General features: G+C 39.3%; 1 protein-coding gene across 3 annotated transcripts in view; it reads left to right on the forward strand.

The window, feature by feature from the left end:
- The first annotated feature begins 8453 nt into the window (after window positions 1-8453).
- The window catches only part of LOC150077296 (uncharacterized), a 702167-nt gene continuing 691753 nt past the window's right edge, over window positions 8454-18867 (forward strand). For all 3 annotated transcript variants that reach the window (XM_090386557.1, XM_090386560.1, XM_090386559.1), the window contains exon 1: window positions 8454-8831. In XM_090386557.1, the coding sequence (XP_090242683.1) occupies window positions 8789-8831 (43 nt within the window). In that variant the 5' untranslated portion in view covers window positions 8454-8788. The remainder of the gene's footprint in view (window positions 8832-18867) is intronic.

Genomic DNA, 18867 nt, shown 5'->3' on the forward strand with positions numbered 1-18867 from the left:
GATGCTCTATCTATGATTTATTGAACATTTGCTTGTAGATATAGTGATTGTCATAATCCCAATGTATAAGGCAATTGTGAGACCGCAATACTGTGCTTCCGTATGGATACTACACCTACAGAAAGACATCGAGATTCACAAATGGGTCCAAAGATTGGCAATGCGCCTACTGAGATCGGCAAAGAGACATCCATATGAGGAAAGACTTCGAATATGTCGGACTACAGAGCTCGGAAACTACGCACCTTAGAGGAGACTGAGGCATGTACTTTTTCGAGAGTTGAAAGTAATTTTAATGAGGGTGGAAATTTCATTGTTATAAATGGTTCTTAAACGTATTAATTTCAAATTACGTGGGAAAAGAATTTTCGGAAGTTTTCCTTCTGACGAGTCGTTGATTACTGGAATAAGTTGCCTCCGTGATGGGTTTGGCCTAGTTTGAGGAGATTAGCATTAGCATTAGTAGAGGCATATGATGCGAGAAAGCAAGCTTATTCAGCATCAGCCAAAAAAAAAAAAAAAAAAAAAACACAACCACTACTCCCATTTCACCCCTCCGTTCGTTCGAAATACCTGTCCAGCTGAGCCTTAAATTTGTTTAGGCTATCAACTTCAACAACAAGTGATGGAAGTCTATTCCACAAACCAACTGCCCGCTGGCTAAAGGCAAATTTCGGCACATCTATCCGACATCCGTCCTTCCTCAATTTGAATTTATGCCCTCTCAGGTGATTATTCTGAGCAAGAGGAAGAATCCCATCGGCATTGAGCATGCTCAAGCCATTCAAAGCCTTATACACCTCTATCAGATCACCTAGCCGATGCCTAGTCTCCAGGCTCTGTAATTTGCAAAATTTTAAGCCTTTCTTCGTAAAGAGCAACCCTTTGTTCCATTCACTAGTCTTGTTGCCCTTCTCTGTACTCGTTCCAGCAGCTCTACATGCAGCGGTCAGTTGGTTTAACGGTCAGTTGGTTTAACAGACAGAAATTAATACATAAAAAATAAATAATTTTTCTGTTTATACTCTGCTATGTCCACATAGGATCAGAGAAGATGGTTTTTTTATGAGCTAGAGAAAATGCTGTATAAGTGAGACGCTACTACAAAAAAAAAAAAAAAAAAAAAAAAAAGCTGTCACCCGCAGCTTCCCCAAACCGAGTGGAAACAGCCTGAGTTCGAATTTCGTCGATGACGCGAGGAACCTTAATAGGCTTTTTTCACTCCGTGGCTGAGTTAATCGGTCTTAGGCGTAGACAGCAAGGTTCCCTCCCTCCACCCCAAAAACTGCGGTGTTTTTTCATCCAGAAAAACAGGCAAATAGACCAGAGAACACACAATTTCCAGACACAAATACAGGTTTATGTAATAAATTATGGGTGACCTGCAATTTTTTTTTTTTTTTTTTTTTGTCACACACAGCTGAATAACTAACTTATTAAATTCTAACAGGGAGCTTAATGGTTTTGTAATAACTGAGGGAAAAGTGGAGGAGAAATTGTTGAAGTTAAACAGAGGAAAGGCACCTGGGGTGGTGGGATCTATCCAGTTATATTAAAGAACTCGACAAAGGAAGTAAGCAATCCCTAAGCCACAATAATGAGAGCATCCTTGGACTCAGGGGAAGTCCTCACGGACTGGATATGTGCAAATGTATCTCCAATTCACAAAGGGGGATCAAAGCGTGACACGAGTAATTACATATCTGTTATTTAACTTCTATTCTAATAATGGAGTCACTGGTTAAAGAAGCATTAGAGGATCATGTAGACAAGACTGGAGTAATAATTCAGACACAGCATGAGTTTGTTAAGTCTTGTCTGACAAAATTGATTGTATACTATGATGTGGTTACAACGGAACCGAATACAAAAAATTATTTTTATATCATATACTTAGATTTCAGGTAAACTTTTGATACTGTTGCACATGGAAGACTACTGTACAAATTGAAGAAATATTGTATTAAGGGCAAGTTGCTACAATGGATAAAAGGGTGGTTGAGTGGGAGAAGACAGAGAAGGGTAATCAATGGACGCTGCTCTTCGTGGACTAATCTTTTTAGTGGAGTTCCTCAGGGTACGTTGCGCCAACTGTTGTTTTGTATATTTATCAATGATATTGATGTAGGTACATCAGGCTTAATGTCCAACTCGTATGCAGATGTACAAAGGTTGGCAGGGTTATTGATGGCAGTAATGGCAATGTGCTATTTGCAACAGGATCAAGAAAAGTTGGGCAGATGGGCTAAGAAGTGGCAACTGCAGTTTAACATTGACAAATGCAAAAGTACTGCATATGGGTAGAAGTAACCCCAGAGAAACGTGCCACCTCTGCCATACTATACTTAGAATAGTGGAGAATGAAAAAGACCTGGGAGTAGTTGTGCAGTCATATATGAAATTTCTGAGCAGTGCAAACAGGCTGCCAGAGCAAATCAATTGACTTTTGGTAAAATAACCATATTGTCAATGATGTACAGGAATTTGGCTAGTAGAGAAAAGGAGATGATTATCCCTTTGTATACTGGCTGCCTCCACGTGGCTTGGGATGTGAGTCAGGGTGCGGGGGACCAGGTGTCCTCTGCCCCCTGGCTGCGAAATGCCAGGTGCCGGCACTTAACATTCAACACAACCCACAGATACACTGTACAGGGGATATTCAGGGGAATATTCATGTATTGTTGAATTGGATCCCAAGGTTTCCCCCATCAGCCGCCGTCGTACATCTTGTGTAGAAGCTTATGCCCAAACCGGCCATTTTTATGTAGTGTGTTGGATGTATAAGTGTAGTGATATGGTGTGTTGTTATGTTTTCGACCTGTCATTCCAGCAGATGGGAAGTAGCAACACCTGGTCACCACGTCCCAATCCCCATCCCCGCCACGTGGAGGTGGCCAGGATCTACTATCACCTGCTGGACTAACCCAGGGCAAAAGACCCTAGAGAGCCCAAATTAGGATGAAATGAAAAGGCTATGGAAGGAGGAGTTTGGGAGCTGGAGAGGTAGGAAATAATAGAAGAGAGGAGTATCAAACAGAGGAACCTTCCAATAGTTAGAAGGTAGAAGAAATAAAGCAAGACTAAAGGAGATAGAGGTGAAGAAGTGGACTGGCTTCTCATGTTATGGGAAATAATCCCATGTAGGATTCCATCCTAGAAGCTAGGATCAGCAAGATTTTTTGAAATATAATTATGTCTAATCTCTTATGGACATTGCTCCAAGCACTTATAATTTTTTTTTTTTTTTTTTTTTTACCCCAATCACGCTATAAACAGGTTTCACGTCTTCAGAAGAACACCAAGAATTTACACACAGTAGATACAGGAACACGTTCAATATCCAGCAGGGTATATTTGATTACAATGAGTGTCCAATCATCATCAACTTCTGATAAAATTATCCCAAATTAGCGAGTCTAAGCTCCTCTCTTCTTTTAAAAGCACATGACGCAAAGGTGTTCAGTGCTATAAATGCCGCTTCAGATCGGATAAGCGCAGGTTTATTTCCCGTTGTGAAGATATCTGAAACAAGCTGCAATTCACGCCTGTAGTCTTGATAATATTGACAATCGAAAATAATGTGGTCAATACTCTCTTCCTGCCCACAGAGACAAAGCAGGGAGTAGGAGACAATCCTAATTTGAATAATTCTATTAATACTCCCGTGGCCGGAGAGTAAAAATGTACCATTCAAGCCAGGTGCAAACCACAAAGATTCTCTCTTCCTGAACTCCATCACCGATGGTAAAAACTCTCTGGTCACGGCGCCAAGTTCCGAAGTGACCAGTCTCTTTGCCATTTATCTACATAAATGGAACGAAGCCTTCTTTTCTCAGATGTTAAAGAAGCATCTAGGTCGAGTTGCACATCATCCAAAGTGACAGGTATTGATTGCTTCAGGTGATACATCATATATCTGTATTGTATTTCATAGTGTAGGGGTAATTTTCCCAATAACCCCTGCAAAGCCATAGTAGAAGTGGTTCTATACGCCCGTGACATCACCAGGAGGGCAGCACGCTGGGCCTGCAGAAGCTGTTTCATAATTGAGGACTTGTTGGCCCTATGTTCCCACGCTCCAACCGCATAAGCAATGATAGGTAAAAAAACAATTATAGTATAACCTGAGTGAATGACCTCTCAGACCCCATTCTTGCCTGGTTACCTGTCTCAATCGGGATAAGAAAGACTTGCACTTCTCTTTCACATATCTTGCATGGGGTAAAATCTTAAGGCACCATCAAGTTGAATACCTAAATATTTTATAATGGCAGTATATTTAATTGTCTGTCCTCTATACTTTACAGGTGGCGGTCGTTCTCTATCTAATTTTCCTTTTAAAAGTATCTGCGATGTTTTAGTTGTTGAAATTTGCAGTTTGTGAATTGCAGACCAAGTTGAAAGTTCTTGTAAGACGGAGTTAGATATGTCACTGTACATTATTATTATTATTATTATTTTAGGGTTGCCCGTAATTAAATAAGTTAACCCGTATTTGTGTCTGCAAATTGCGTATGTTCTATGGTCTATTTGCCTGTTTTGCTGGACGAAAAAACCCCAGTTACTGGGGAGAAAATCTTGCTATCTACACCTGAGACCGACTAACTCAGTAACCGAGTGAAAAAAGCCCATTAAAGTTCCTCGCGTCATCGACGGGATTCGAACCCAGGCCATTTCCACACGGTGTGGGGAGGACGGTGACGATACCACTGTGCTACCCGCGCAGACTATGTCACTGTACAAAAAATTACTATATTAGGATTACCCGTAAATGATTACATTAATCCGTATTCGTGTCTGTAAATGCGTGTGTTCTCTGGTCGATTTGCCTGTTTTGCTGGACGAAAAAACCTTAGTTTCTGAGGGAAAAAACCTTGCTATCTACGCCTGAGACCGACTAACTCAGCCACGGAGTGAAAAAGCCCTCTAAAGTTCCTCGCGTCATCGACGGGATTCGAACCCGGGCCTTTTCCACCCGGTGTGGGAAGGACGGTGACGATACCACTGTGCTACCCATGCAGACTATGTCACTGTACATACCTACACATACATACACTTGTCGGTATTGGCGCTATGTCTTGTCAGATGCATCAGCGGCTTATAGGGGGAACCCTGGAGACCGCCGTACAATACACAAATACTTTAAATCCCTTTGTATAAGACAATAGTCAGGCCATGCCTGACCATTGCCTTATTGCTTCCTGTTATTGTTTCCAGTTATGGCTTCTTGAGACGTAGTATGCTTAATTTTTTTTCTAGTTAATACCATATTTAACCTTTAAATAAAATTTAGATCATGAAAATATGACAATGCATTCAAAAGGGTATCTGGGCAGTTCGACTGTTGATGATCCTGCTCAGATAGCAGCGGCGCCTCCGTAGCCAGGTGGGAAGGAGCAGCAGTGCGTAGCACACGCTTCTTGATTAGACCGGGGTTCGAGCCCGTCACCACCAAATACGGAAGATGCGGAAAGGTCAGGGAATGACCACCGCATTTCCCGGAGCAATATGGCCTTAGTTGCTAATGCTCCTAAAAAACCAAACAAAAGCTCAGATAGCAAACAAACTGACTGAGTATTTTGCATCTACATTCACACATGAGGAGTTATTAAGGTTTGAAAATGGCAGAAGGTTATCAAATTGTAGCAGGGTTAATGATTTTGTAATAACTGAGAGCAAAGTGGAGGAGAAATTGTTGAAGTTAAACATAAGAAGGGCACTGGGGTGGATGGGATCTATCCAGCTATATTAAAGGAGGCGGCAAAGCAACTAAGCAAACCCTTAGCCATAATTATGAGCATTCTTGCACTCAGGGGAGATCCCCACGGACTGCAGATGTGCAAATGTATCCCTAATTCACAAAGGCGGATCGAAGGGTGACACGAGTAATTACAGACTAGTTAGTTTAACTTTTGTTCCGGATAAAATAATGAAGTCACTGGTTAAAGATGCATTGCAGGATCATCTAGACAAGACTGCAGCAAGAATTCAGACACAGCATGGGTTTGTTAAGGGAAAGTCTTGTCTGACAAATTTGATAGGATATTATGATGTGGTTACAAAGGAACTGGATCCAAAAAATAATTTTGATATCATATATTTGGATTTCAGGAAAGCTTTTGACACTGTTGAACATGGAAGACTATTGTACAAACTGGAGCACAATGGTATTAAGGATAAGTTGCTACAATGGATAAAACGATGGCTGAGTGGGGAGAAGACAGAGGGTGGTTAGTAATTGGCGCTGCTCTTCGTGGACTAATGTTATTAGTGGAGTCCCACAGGGTTCGGTGTTGGATCCTCTGTTGTTTTGTATATTTATCAACGATATTGATGAAGGTATATCAGGCATAGTGTCGAAGTTTGCAGATGATACAAAGGTTGGCAGGGTTGTTAATGACAGTAATGGCAGTGTGCTACTGCAACAGGATCTAGATAATTTGGACAGATGGGCTAAGAAGTAGCAACTGAAGTTTAACCTCGACAAATGCAAAGTACTGCATATGGGTAGAAGTAACCCCAGAGAAACGTACGAACTGTGTGGTACTACACTTAAGGTGGTAGAAAATGAAAAAGACCTGGGAGTAACTGAGCAATGCAGACAGGCTGCCAGGGCAGGTCATGGGGTTTTGTCAATGATATATAGGAATTTTGCTAGCAGGGAAAAGGAGGTGATTGTCCCTCTGTATAAGGCAATGGTCAGACCACGCCTTGAGTACTGCGTACAGGTCTGGAGGCCTCATTTTAGGAAGGATGTAGATTTGCTTGAGCGTGTACAGAGAAGGGCAACAAAATTGGTGAGAGGAATGAAGGGATCCTCTTACCAAGAGAGGCTTCAGTTCTGCAAATTGCAGTGGCTGGAGACTAGGCACCTGCGCGGTGATCTGATTGAGGTGTATAAGGCCTTGAATGGGTTGAGCACGCTGATTCTGATGGGATCCTTCCACTTGTTCAGATTACGAACCTAAGGGGGCATAAAATCAAATTAAGAAAAGACAGATGTAGAATAGATGTGCGGAAATTTGCCTTTAGCCAGCGGGTGGTTAATTGCTGGAACAAACTTCCATCTGTCGTTGTGGAAGTTGATAGGTTAGATAAATTTAAGGAGGAACTGGACAGGAATTTGGAGGGAATGGTGTGATTTTTTTTTCTTTTTTCTGGCTGATGCTGCATAAGCTCATACACTTACTTTCTTGCATCACATGCCACTACTACTACCACTACTATGGTTCAGCCGTCGCAAGTAACGTAGTAACAACATAATAGCTTTCAATTCTCTCATTATGTCTTTTATTACTTAACAAAATACACCATATCAAATTTCATTATTTATTTTTTGATGAGAAGCCTGTTGCATAATTTTCATGAGCCCGCACCTTAACTAGTAACGGGTCGTGACTGTAGACGCTGACTAGATCTTTATTGCAAAATAAATAAATAAAATAAAATAGAATAAAATAAAAACTTATTGCAATATCCCATTACAGCTGTAGGTGGGGTGACCAACCATCCCGAATTTTGCGGGACATCCGGATTTTCGGCTCTCTATAGAGGCGTCTCGAAAGAACCCTAGGCGGGATGCCATTTGTCCCGATTTATCACATAACGCAAAATAAATAATATAAAATATAATAATAGATCGTACTAAAGTTCATTAACTAGCATAAGGTGAATGTGTATAGAAAGTTTAAATAAAATAAATCTGCATTTACAACTTCGATGTTTATTTGTCTTAGATTCCCGAATAGGAACAAAATCTAAGCGTCTAATTGGTACGCATATGTGTGTGTGTGTGTGTGTTGCCAAAATGAAAAAATCCCGATTTTTTAAAGTCGATATCCCGAAATTGCTTGATCAAGAGTTGGTCACCCTAGCATTGGCCTTCCACGGTATGCTATAACCGGAGAACGAAAATATTATTTATTTATTTTTTTGCTGGTTCGAAATATATTTTTCTGACCTGTATTTCACTTTTCATCTGAAATTCAAAAGTCAGCATAATATTATTATGATAAAATTTTATTTTACCGTTCTCCTCTGTGTTATGCAATTGTGAATGGCCTAACATTAACTAGCTGCTTGCTTTTTTTTTTCTTTTTTTCGGAAACTTTCATCCCTTACCACGTTTCAGCGAAAACGTTCGTTCCCAAGTTTCTTTTTAATTATTTGTAACGTGTTAAGAGAAAAAAAATTCTAACCGGTCTGATTTTCGAAATGCTCGGCAGAAAATAATCGAGATTTGCATATAAAGACCATCATACACGTTTAATCCTTTGATACCGTATCGTGTAAAAAAACGCTTGCTTTGCTTGCAACAGGTGCCATTTAGCATTCCTGAGATTTCTCCTCTTGTCAGTCGTTTATCGACTATATACGCCAGGTAGAAGATGACCAATCAAAGTTGGAAACATGTTGCGCTTTCAAGGTGAGGATCTTTAAGGCGATCTCTTCTGCTTGTTGATTCTGTTCATTGAAAGGGAATCGTTCACAATGCTATTAATAGCAGGGGTGATTACTGTGTTATGTTTACAAGCATATCGCATTATTTAAATGTTCAACTGATTTTAAGCTGACAGTGTTTCGAGCTCCAAGCAAGATACGTGTTTTGGTGAAAGTTTGTGACATTGATTACTTTTGTGTCACGTGATGTTGCGTTGCTTCTCACAGCAGCGTTTGTGATGGTGTACGGGTAGTGTTGTGTATAGAGAAAATGTTTAATCTTCGTACTACAGTTTTAACTCTATGATAATTGGAATACACAAGAATGGCATAACACCGCAGAGAAGAGATGGATGTCTTAGGAGAGGACCAGGCATTACAAGCCGTGTTAGGTAAGAGTGAAAAGTTAAAAGACTTTCAGTGGTTTCACCTCTTTCACTTGTTCCTCTCTGAGCTGTTAGGTTAGGCCTAAGGGTATGACGGGATCTTGCTGTCTTCTGTAGTAGTGCGGTCATTCACATTTCTCGTGTAAATTTAAAAGGACATTTCTTAGAATTATTGAGTATATGTGTATTTTTTCAGTAAATGCTGCTTAAAAAGTATATGTGACTTTGAAATGCAATGTAATGCCATAAAAAGGCATTACTATTTTTTAAAGATTTTTTTAGTTAAATTGGAAATATTTTTATATTTACTTACCTAAGTTTCATGGTGTTGTTAAAGGTATATATCAGAAGACATAGAAATAGTGTAATTTAATTATGCATGTTTTACATTGTCCATAAAGTTTAGCATCTCTGAAAATCACATAGCAGTTAACTTGATGCTTTTTTTCCTTGTTTAGCTGGTATAACCATTAACATGCTTTATCATTTCCTTCCTTTCTTTCCTGGATGTCTCTTGAAAGAACTTTACACTATACTCGCTTAATGAGTGTAATTTCTTCCGCTTATGTTTTGGTGGGGGCTAAATAAGTTTAAGTGTAATGGAGCCAGTGTTGTTAGTCGAATTCGTGAGTAGCGAAGTCTTATAAATATAGCAAGCCGCCGTAGCCAGTGGTCAAAAAAGAGGGTACAGGAATAAACGCATTAGAGTTAACCGTGGTTCAAGTCACGTGACTGCTAACTACTGTGTTCTTGTTTTTCTTTATTTTTCTGTTAATCCATCAGGCCCTTTGTGGGTATCGCAGAGTATAAACAGAAAATTTATTTTATTTTTTTACTAATTCAGAATGAAGAGAAAATAAATGTAATTTAAATGGGTAATGCTAATATGCACATCCTGTGATACTATATAATCCTATCATATGAATACTGAATGCGTCTTATACCGAAAAGTGTTTTTGTTTTGTATTGCGTTGTGGTTCTAAGTATACCTTGTTCTTAAAAGATGTTCTTATGATTGTCATCAGTAGACAGCAATGATTAGAAGAATATTAAATTTTGACTTTTGGTGAAATAATCATATCGCTAGCAAATGCCATTGGTTGTATAAAATTATTGGACCAGGTATTTCAACATTTGTTTCAAGCTTATAGCATACATCATATGCGTAACACTGTTGATGCCTCCGATGTTTAACCACCATGTCCCCATGTGCTTAACAAGAAATTTTACTCATATGTGAATACGGTATAAGAAAGAAGAGATTAAATCAGATTTCCTTAAAGTATCATGCCATCCTAAAGATGGCAGAACCTTCGCCAATGCTTACAAATGTTAAGGATTTATGCATTTTCATGTGAACATCTTATCTTGGGAGGTCTCTTCAGCAACATGTGCAATTTACAGACTCCGAACAGAAGTTCCAGATCCCAGCTTATATTCGAGTTAATAAATGTAAAATAAGGACATACTATACTGTACAGTATCAAATTCGGCTAACTGCGAGGTAGTCAAGAAGATGTGAATTGTAAGAAGAGTAACTCTGTCACCTCACAATCCAAGGTATTTGGACAGTGGCAAAACTATAAATTCTAGACCTCCTCCCAGATTGTTTAACGGCTTCATGCGATCTTTAACAGCCATGTCAAATCAAACCCCTCGGATCTCCGCGCGGTGACGGACCGGGAGGTTTGAGAGTTTTGCCAATGTGTTTGGGTTAATGTAGAGTAACTTAGCTTGTTCAGTATATTCGAACAACTATTCAAAATAAATTACAGGTATATAAAAAGAAAATTAGGTAGTAACGAAGCTATGACTTTTGATGATTTAGGTTGCACTGGAACCGAAGTTTATACTGCAGTAGATCCTTCGCTATTTCATATCACCTGTTGCACTGCTGCGATCGAGTCGTGAACTAAAGCTGCAATATTTTGGTAACTTTTGCCGAAGATTCAGTCTATCATACGTAATTGCTCTACTGAATAGTCGGCGCATAGCAGTGAGAAACTTAGTTATTCCTGCTTGTAATATGTATAATCCTGTGGGTTAAAGAAAAAAAAAAAAACCTGTTCAGGTTAGTTACTTTAAAATGAAGTAAGCAGTGGAGTTGGTCGTACATCATTTCTGTGGAGTGTGTAAACTATTTTCCAGACAGAACGTATCGATTGGCTTGATGACAGCAACAGGTGGTATTAAAACTCAGTGCCAGATTAAGGCACCGGCAAGTAGGGTCCCTTTCCCGGGGCACCATTCTTTAAGGGACGCCAAACACAGAAGAACAGCGAGGCAAGAAATATACTCTATATCCTTAGAAAAAAGGGTGCCGAAAATCTTTCTGCCCGGGGCGCGAAATACCTTATTCCGGGTATATTCAAATTGACACAATTACGCCCAAAAATATGTATATACAGTCGAAGCTCTTTATAGCGACCCTCTTCTTAACATCCCACACGTTATAAAGGCCCAAGGTATTTGGTCTCGTCCAATTTCCCATTAACATAATGCTGTTCTATGAACAATCGATATAACGCCCTTCCGATATAACGAACCCTTTTTTAATTCCCCCGAGGGGTCGTTATATAGAGCTTCGACTATAATAAGATATTCAAAAAATAGCACATTTATTCAGGAAATATAAGTAAGGACCGAAATAATGAGATCCGAATGTTATCAGTGCTTGTTTAGATAGCTACAAAAAAAAAACAACAAAAAACAAAATTGTGTAAAAACCCAAAATATGAAGCATAATTATTGATGAATGTCCGGTATTGGGGATTCACTTCATATTATATTTATTACTTATCATAGATATATATTTATTTTAATAGGTGGATATGGAGTAATATTATTTTCACCCTTTTTACCCTTGTATAAAACTCATTTACATAACCGATTTTATTATGTAAATGATTTCAGTATCCAACTTGGGGGAATAATAGTACATCTCTAAAATCTCCTGTTAAAATGAATTTTATGGTTGGTGTAGTACTGTACTAAATATTTCCTGAAACCCAACTTCCGTGATGAAATTTAACTTTACTGGGATCACAGACAAGCATCAAATGTATTATATGACATTTATATGAATCTTAAATTTTTTACTGATATTAATACTTTTTGCAATTATGTATTTACTAATTACCAGGTGATAGTTTACATTTATACTAAGAATATAGAAATCGTGCATACATGAATTACATTAGAACATCGATTGTCCGAACTACATTCGGATAATTGGAGTGAAGAAATTATGGGAGTGAAGTTGAAAGAAATGTAATTAATGATGTTGAAATTTCACATATTTATTTAATAAAAAAACTTTCGAGCCTACAGGCTAGTAAGGCTCGTGGGGTTGATGGCATATACCCTATAATCTTAAAGGAGGCGGCAAGCGAGTACATCGAACCGTTGAGGCTAATTATGCGAGCAACGCTGGACTTCGTTGTGATTCCGTTGGATTGAAAAAGTGCCAAATGTGTCTCCAATACATATGGGCGGTTCTAAGAGTGAAGTGGGAAATTACCGACCTGCTAGTCTAACCAGTTGTCAGGGAAAATCATGGAGACAATGATCAAAGTTGGAATTCAGGATCATTTAGATAGAAACGGAATTCTGAAGGATACTCAGCATGGTTTTGTAAAGGGAAAATCATGCTTAACTAATCTGTTTTGCTATTTTGACAGGGTCACTCAAGAGCTGGATTTTGGAAATAATTTCGACATTGTTTATTTGGATTTCAGCAAAGCATTTGACTCAGTCCCACATGAGCGGTTACTTTATCAGCTGGAACAGGTTGGAATCAGAGGGAAAATCCTTAGATGGATAGCTGGATGGCTTCAGGGCAAGAGGCAGAGGGTTGTGATAAATGGTTATTCCTCAGATTGGGCTGCTGTAAGAAGTGGGGTTCCCCAAGGATCAGTATTAAGACCACTGTTGTTTTTGATTTTCATAAATGACATCGATGCAGGGATAAAGGATGTGATGTCTAAATTTGCAGATGATGTAAAGATTGGTAGAGTAGTTAATGATCACCGCCAAGCAGAGCTTCTTCAGAATGATCTAGATAGACTTCAGGGATGGTCAGAAAAATGGCAGCTATGCTTTAATCTAGCAAAGTGTAAGGTATTGCACCTGGGTAACAGTAACCTCAAAATAACTTATACACTTGGCAGAGTTGAACTAAAGCCAGTAGTGGAGGAAAGGGACTTGGTATTACGATACGGTCAGACTAAGTTCTCTGAGCATTGTAGACAGGTTGCAAGGAAGGCCCATGGTGTCTTATCGATGTATCGAACAATTGCTAGTAGAGATAAGTACGCCATAATCCTACATCATAATCATATTATTTACCTACAGGAGGAGGGAAATGCTTAGGTCCATTTCCTTTTCTCTTATTTATTAATTATTATTATATTTTTTCTTCTTATTATTATTTTATTTTATTAACAGCAAGATACACAACAGGTAACCATTAACAGTGTATCTGAGAACAGAATAATGAACACAATTGATGACAATAACATGAAATCCAACAGGAAGATAAACATTGATATAGATTTAAATCATATGTACAAAAGAGGATTGCTTTAAGTTAAGTTACCAGTAAAACAAATAATAAATTAATTTCCAAACTTCTGCACATCTATCCTACAACTGTCTTTCCATAACCACCGAGGCTCCTGAACTGGATATCATCATTCTTCCCTTTCTTGATGATTCCCTTCTACTTCTCTCTCTCTCTCTCTCTCTCACAGGGTAATTCAGAATTTTTTTTTTTTTTTTTTTTTGCCTGGTGCAGCATAAGCTTCAGGCTTCCTTGCACCATAATACTAATAATAATAAATTCAAATTGAGGAAAGACAGATGTAGGATAGATGTGCGGAAGTTTTCCTTTAGCCAGCGGGAAGTTGATCAGTGGAACAGACTTCCATCTTTTGTTGTTGAAGTTGATAGCCTAAATAAATTTAAGGCTGAGCTGGACATGTATTTGGAATGAATGGAGGGGTGAAATGGAAGTGGTTTTTTTTTTTTTTTTTTTTTTGGCTGATGCTGCATAAGCTTGCTTTCTTGCATTGTATGCCTCTACTAATTCTAATTAGTTAGAGAATAGAAAAATAATAAATAAGAATAATAAACTATAATAATTAGATGAGAACTAGTCACTTTGCCGTTTAAGAGAAGAGGGAAACTTGTGGATGGAGTTAATCAGTGATTAGGAGTTGTCAATGAGAGTCATTTGCTGATTCTCTTCAGTGGACTGAACTTCATAAAGTCTCAGGTGGCAGAGTCAAGGCGAAACAGTGTAAGGCTCCTAATTTGTTTACAAAGAGCATTGAAGTTTATTTTACTAAGGATATCAGATGCTTCTTAAGTTCCAGTGATTACTTTGGCTAGAAGGATGATGTCAGCAGTAACTCTTTTAGTGCACAGAGGCCTGAGATGAAAGTCACTCAGCGATTCATAGTACACTGTGATAAAATAGAGGATTAAGGAACGTAAGGTAATGGACAAAATTTTTTTGGATTGCTTTAATTTTGTTAATTAAAGTTTTCGTGTGAGGATTCCAGATTGGTGAGCTGAATTCAAGCATTGGGAGAACTATAGTTTTATAAAGGATGACAGCATATCTGTAGTTTTTGAACTTGTAGGGGTTCCGTTTGATAAATCCCAGTGTTTTGAATGCTTTTGCTGGTGATTTTAAGGACATGGGCATCAAATTTTGCACTGCTGGAGAAGAGAATCCCCAAGTCGTTAACTTGGTCACACCTTTCGATGATCACAGAGTTAATAGTGTACTCCATATTTATTAGTTGTGGAAATCTGCAGGATGAGAAAGAGATTACTTTGCACTTCGGAGAGTTAGCAGACAAGCCATTCAGAGATAGTCCGAGAGAGAATTTATTGAGGGTGCATTGAAGATGCTGAGAATTGGTTATCACTGCTGAGTAGACCTTAAGATCATTTGTATAGAGAGCAACTTGAATATTGGAGGTGCAGATGAAAGAAGGAAGATCATTTATGAAAACAATGAAAAGTAGAGGGCCTAGGGGAGAGCCTTGAGGTACTCCCCTTAGTGATATAAAACGGTCAGAGTTCACTTGATTGACAATAACGATGTTATTTATGATTATTGTTATTTATTTATTTTTTTGTTATTTTATGATTGTTATTTATTTTTTTTATTATTATTTTTGTACTATTTATTATTTTTTATTTATTTTTTTTTGGCTGGTGCAGCATAAGCCATAAGCTTCCTTGTACTGTGTGGCCATTGCTAATACTAATTCATGTAATTGGGACCAAGGTTGGTCAGTTAATCAAATAGTTCGGATAATCAAGCATACACCAGAGCAGCAAAGCAAAAGGCTCAAGCTAATGGGAGTGCTGTGGCTCGGGAGAACTGAGGGGGGCAGTTGTCCTCTAAATCACAGCCTGAAGGTTGGCAGGGTTGTCAATGACACTACTGACACTATGCTACTGCAACAGGATTTGGAAAGGTTGAGCAGATGGGCTTCGAGGTGGCAAATGAAGTTTAACATTGACAAATGTAAAGTACTACATATGGGAAACAGCAACCCCAGAGCAACGTATCAACTCTGTGGTACTACACTGACAGTGGTAGAGAATGAAAGGGACCTGGGGGTGGTTGTGCAGGCAGATATGAAGTTCTCTGAGCAGTGCAGACGGGCTGCAAGAGTAGCTCATGGTGTATTGTCAATGATATATAGGAATTTTTCTAGCAGGGATAAGGAGGTGATTATTCCCTTGTATAAAGCAATGGTCAGGCCACACCTAGAGTACTGTATACAGGCCTGGAGGCCTCATTTCAAGAAGGATGTAGAGCTGCTGGAACGAGTACAGAGAAGGGCAACTAGATTGGTGAATGGGACAAAGGGGTGCTCTTACGAAGAAAGGCTTAAGTTTTGCGAATTACAGTGTCTGGAAACTAGGCACCAGCGAGAGGTGATCTGATAGAGGTGTACAAAGCCTTGAATGGTTTGAGCATGCTCAATGCTGATGGGATTCTTCCTCTTGCTCAGAATAATCACCTGAGAGGGCATAAATCAAATTGAGGAAAGACAGATGTAGGATAGATGTGCGGAAATTTGCCTTTAGCCAGCGGGTGGTTGGTAGGTGGAACAGACGTCCATCCCTTGTCGTGGAAGTTGATAGCCTAAATAAGTTTAAGGCTCAGCTGGACAGGTATTTCGAACGAACAGAGGGGTGAAGTGGAAGTGGTTATTTTTATTTATGTTACTTTCTTTTTTTTTTTTTTGGCTGATGCTGCATAAGCTTGCTTTCTTGCATCAAATGCCTCTACTAATGCTAATGCTATTAAAATGCACTACTTGCTTGATGTTTGTGGATCAGTCGGGTATGGGACATGATACTGCCATGGGGAATGTCTTTGTGTGTGCACGATGCAAGGAATGTAAGGAAATCAGGTGACAACTCAGCGTTGTTATGGGCCTATATGAGAGCTTGAAGGACAGGGTGGATGCCCTCGAAGGATTAAAAGTTAGGGGCCCATCAAGCTCTCAGCTGCCCACACCAATGCCAGAGCTTGCACTTGGTCATCACGCAACACAGCGGCAGCCGCCAAGGCAGAATGCGCTGGTCCCAAAGGAACTAGTAGTTGTTGGTGACTCTATTGTCAGGGAAACGGGAAACATGCTTTGTAAAAAGGATAGGTGGAACAGGACCAGGGTATGTCTGCCAGGGGCAAAGGTTGATGACGTTGTAGAGCAGATATCTTTTAAGGACACAAAAGGTGATATAGTTGTACACATTGGCACTAATGATATTAAGAGTAGGAGACCGGCGGAATTACTTAACAAGTACAGGTTACTGTTGAAAAAAAAGCCGTGAATTAGGGTTGAATTTGAAAGTGTCTGCAATTCTGCCCAGACACAATAGGAGGGAGTATATGATGAGAGCCCTGTTGATCAATTTGGCCCTGGAAAGATTGTGCAAGGCTCAAGGGGTAGAATTTTTTTCAGCCTGGTCTGTACTTGTTAACAGGAGAGACTGCTTCTACAGGGATGGGATACACTTAAATAGAAAGGGTGCAAGAATGTTTGCTGATGTTATCGAGGCAGTGTTAGGTGGGTTGGAAAACTGCTAGATTGGGGGCGATACAAGGACTAATAGTTTAACAGTAGCCACTGGCAGAGGTGAAAGTGATTCTTGCACTGCTTCTATTGGAATGAGCAGCAGCCTGGAAAATAAGATGCAGGATATTTCAGAGACTGCTGGGAATCATTGGGGTACAAATAAACACATGGGTTGTGTTAGGGTAGCTAAGAAAAAGAACAGGTGCATGTATACTTGCGTGCACCAATGCTATACACCAATGTGTACACCAATGCTAGGAGTTTAGTAAATAAATTTGATGAATTTGAGGTATTGTTAAAAACATCAAAGGCAGATATTGTGGGGATTTCAGAGACGTGGTGTCACACAGATATAAGGAATTCAGAACTGGAATTTGGGGAGTACAATGTCTACAGAAAGGATGGATAGGAAGGGAGGAGGGGTTATGCTATTAGTTAAGAAATACATAAAATCCAAGGAAGTGAAGCCAGTCGACATTGCTGGACAGTGCAGTGTCGAGTCAGTTTGGTGTGACATAAGCATTGGGAGATCAAAATTGAGAGTAGGAGTGTGCTATAGGCCTAATAACTCTGATGAGTATAATAAGAAACTGTACAGGGAACTAGAGTGGGCCAGTAAATCAGAGAGTCTTATAATGGGGGATTTTAATTTCCCAGATATTGACTGGAATTTGGGGGCTGGTCACTCACACACTAGCAAAGCTTTTGTGGATTTATTGGATGATTGTTTTCTACATCAGCATGTTCGGGAGGCAACTAGAGGGAGTAAGACTCTTGATTTGATTATCAGTAGTGATTCTTCATGCATTAAGAATCTGCAGATAAATGAACCACTAGGTGGCAGTGATCACAGTGTGCTGAAGTGGGATTTACTCAAAGAGGTAACTACCATTAGGGGTAAAGGGAAGGGTTATTGCTTTCGTAAAGGCGACTACGATGGACTGAGACAGTATTTAAATTCTATACGGTGGGACCAACTGATGATGTTACCAACAGCAAATTCAAAATGGGAAGCATTCAAAGAACTTATCTTGGAAGCTACTAGGCTTTACATACCAACTAAGAAATATTTTTCAAGGTTTAGGCCTAAGTGGATGTCAGATTAACTAATGAGACATATGGCAGAGAAGAAAATTGCATGGGATACATACAAATTAACACGTGACACAGAAGCATATGATAGATACAAATTGATCTGTAACCAAGTTACAAAGGAGGTTAGGCAGGCGAAGGCAGATTACAAGAATTCTTTGGCAAGGGATGCAAAGAAAAACAGCAAAGAGTTCTTTACTTATGTAAACTCTAGAAGGAAGGGGATGAATCAGATTGGTCCACTTGATATCAATGGGTCAACTGTTGATGATCCTGCTCAGGTAGCTAACAAACTAAATGAATATTTTGCATCGACATTCGCACATGAGGAGTTATTCAGTGAGGGGAATGCCAGAGGTGTATTCAACTCTGGCAGTAAGCTAGAGAATCTTGTAATAACTGAGAGTAAAGTGGAGGAGAAATTCTTGAAGATAAATACAAGAAAGGCACATGGGGTGGATGGGATCTATCCAGTTATATTAAAGGAGGCAGCAAAGGAAGTAAGCAAACCTTTATCCATAATTATGAGAGCTTCCTTGGACTCAGGGGAAGTATGCATGGACTGGAGATGTGCAAATGTGACCCCAATTCACAAAGGAGGATCAAAGGGCGACACAAGTAAGTACAGACCTGTTAGTTTAACTTCTGTTCCAGGGAAATTAATGAGGAACTGGTTAAAGAAGCACTGCAGGATCATCTAGACAAGACTTCAGTTATAGCTCAGACACATCATGGTTTTGTTAAGGGGAAGTCTTGCTTGACAAATTTGATTGGATATTATGATGCAGTCACAAAAGAACTGGATGCAGGGAATAACTTTGATATTATATATTTGGATC

Source organism: Mastigoproctus giganteus, chromosome 12 (assembly GCF_048544385.1).
Source record: "Mastigoproctus giganteus isolate SK-2022 chromosome 12, ASM4854438v1, whole genome shotgun sequence".
NCBI classification, from domain to species: domain Eukaryota; kingdom Metazoa; phylum Arthropoda; class Arachnida; order Uropygi; family Thelyphonidae; genus Mastigoproctus; species Mastigoproctus giganteus.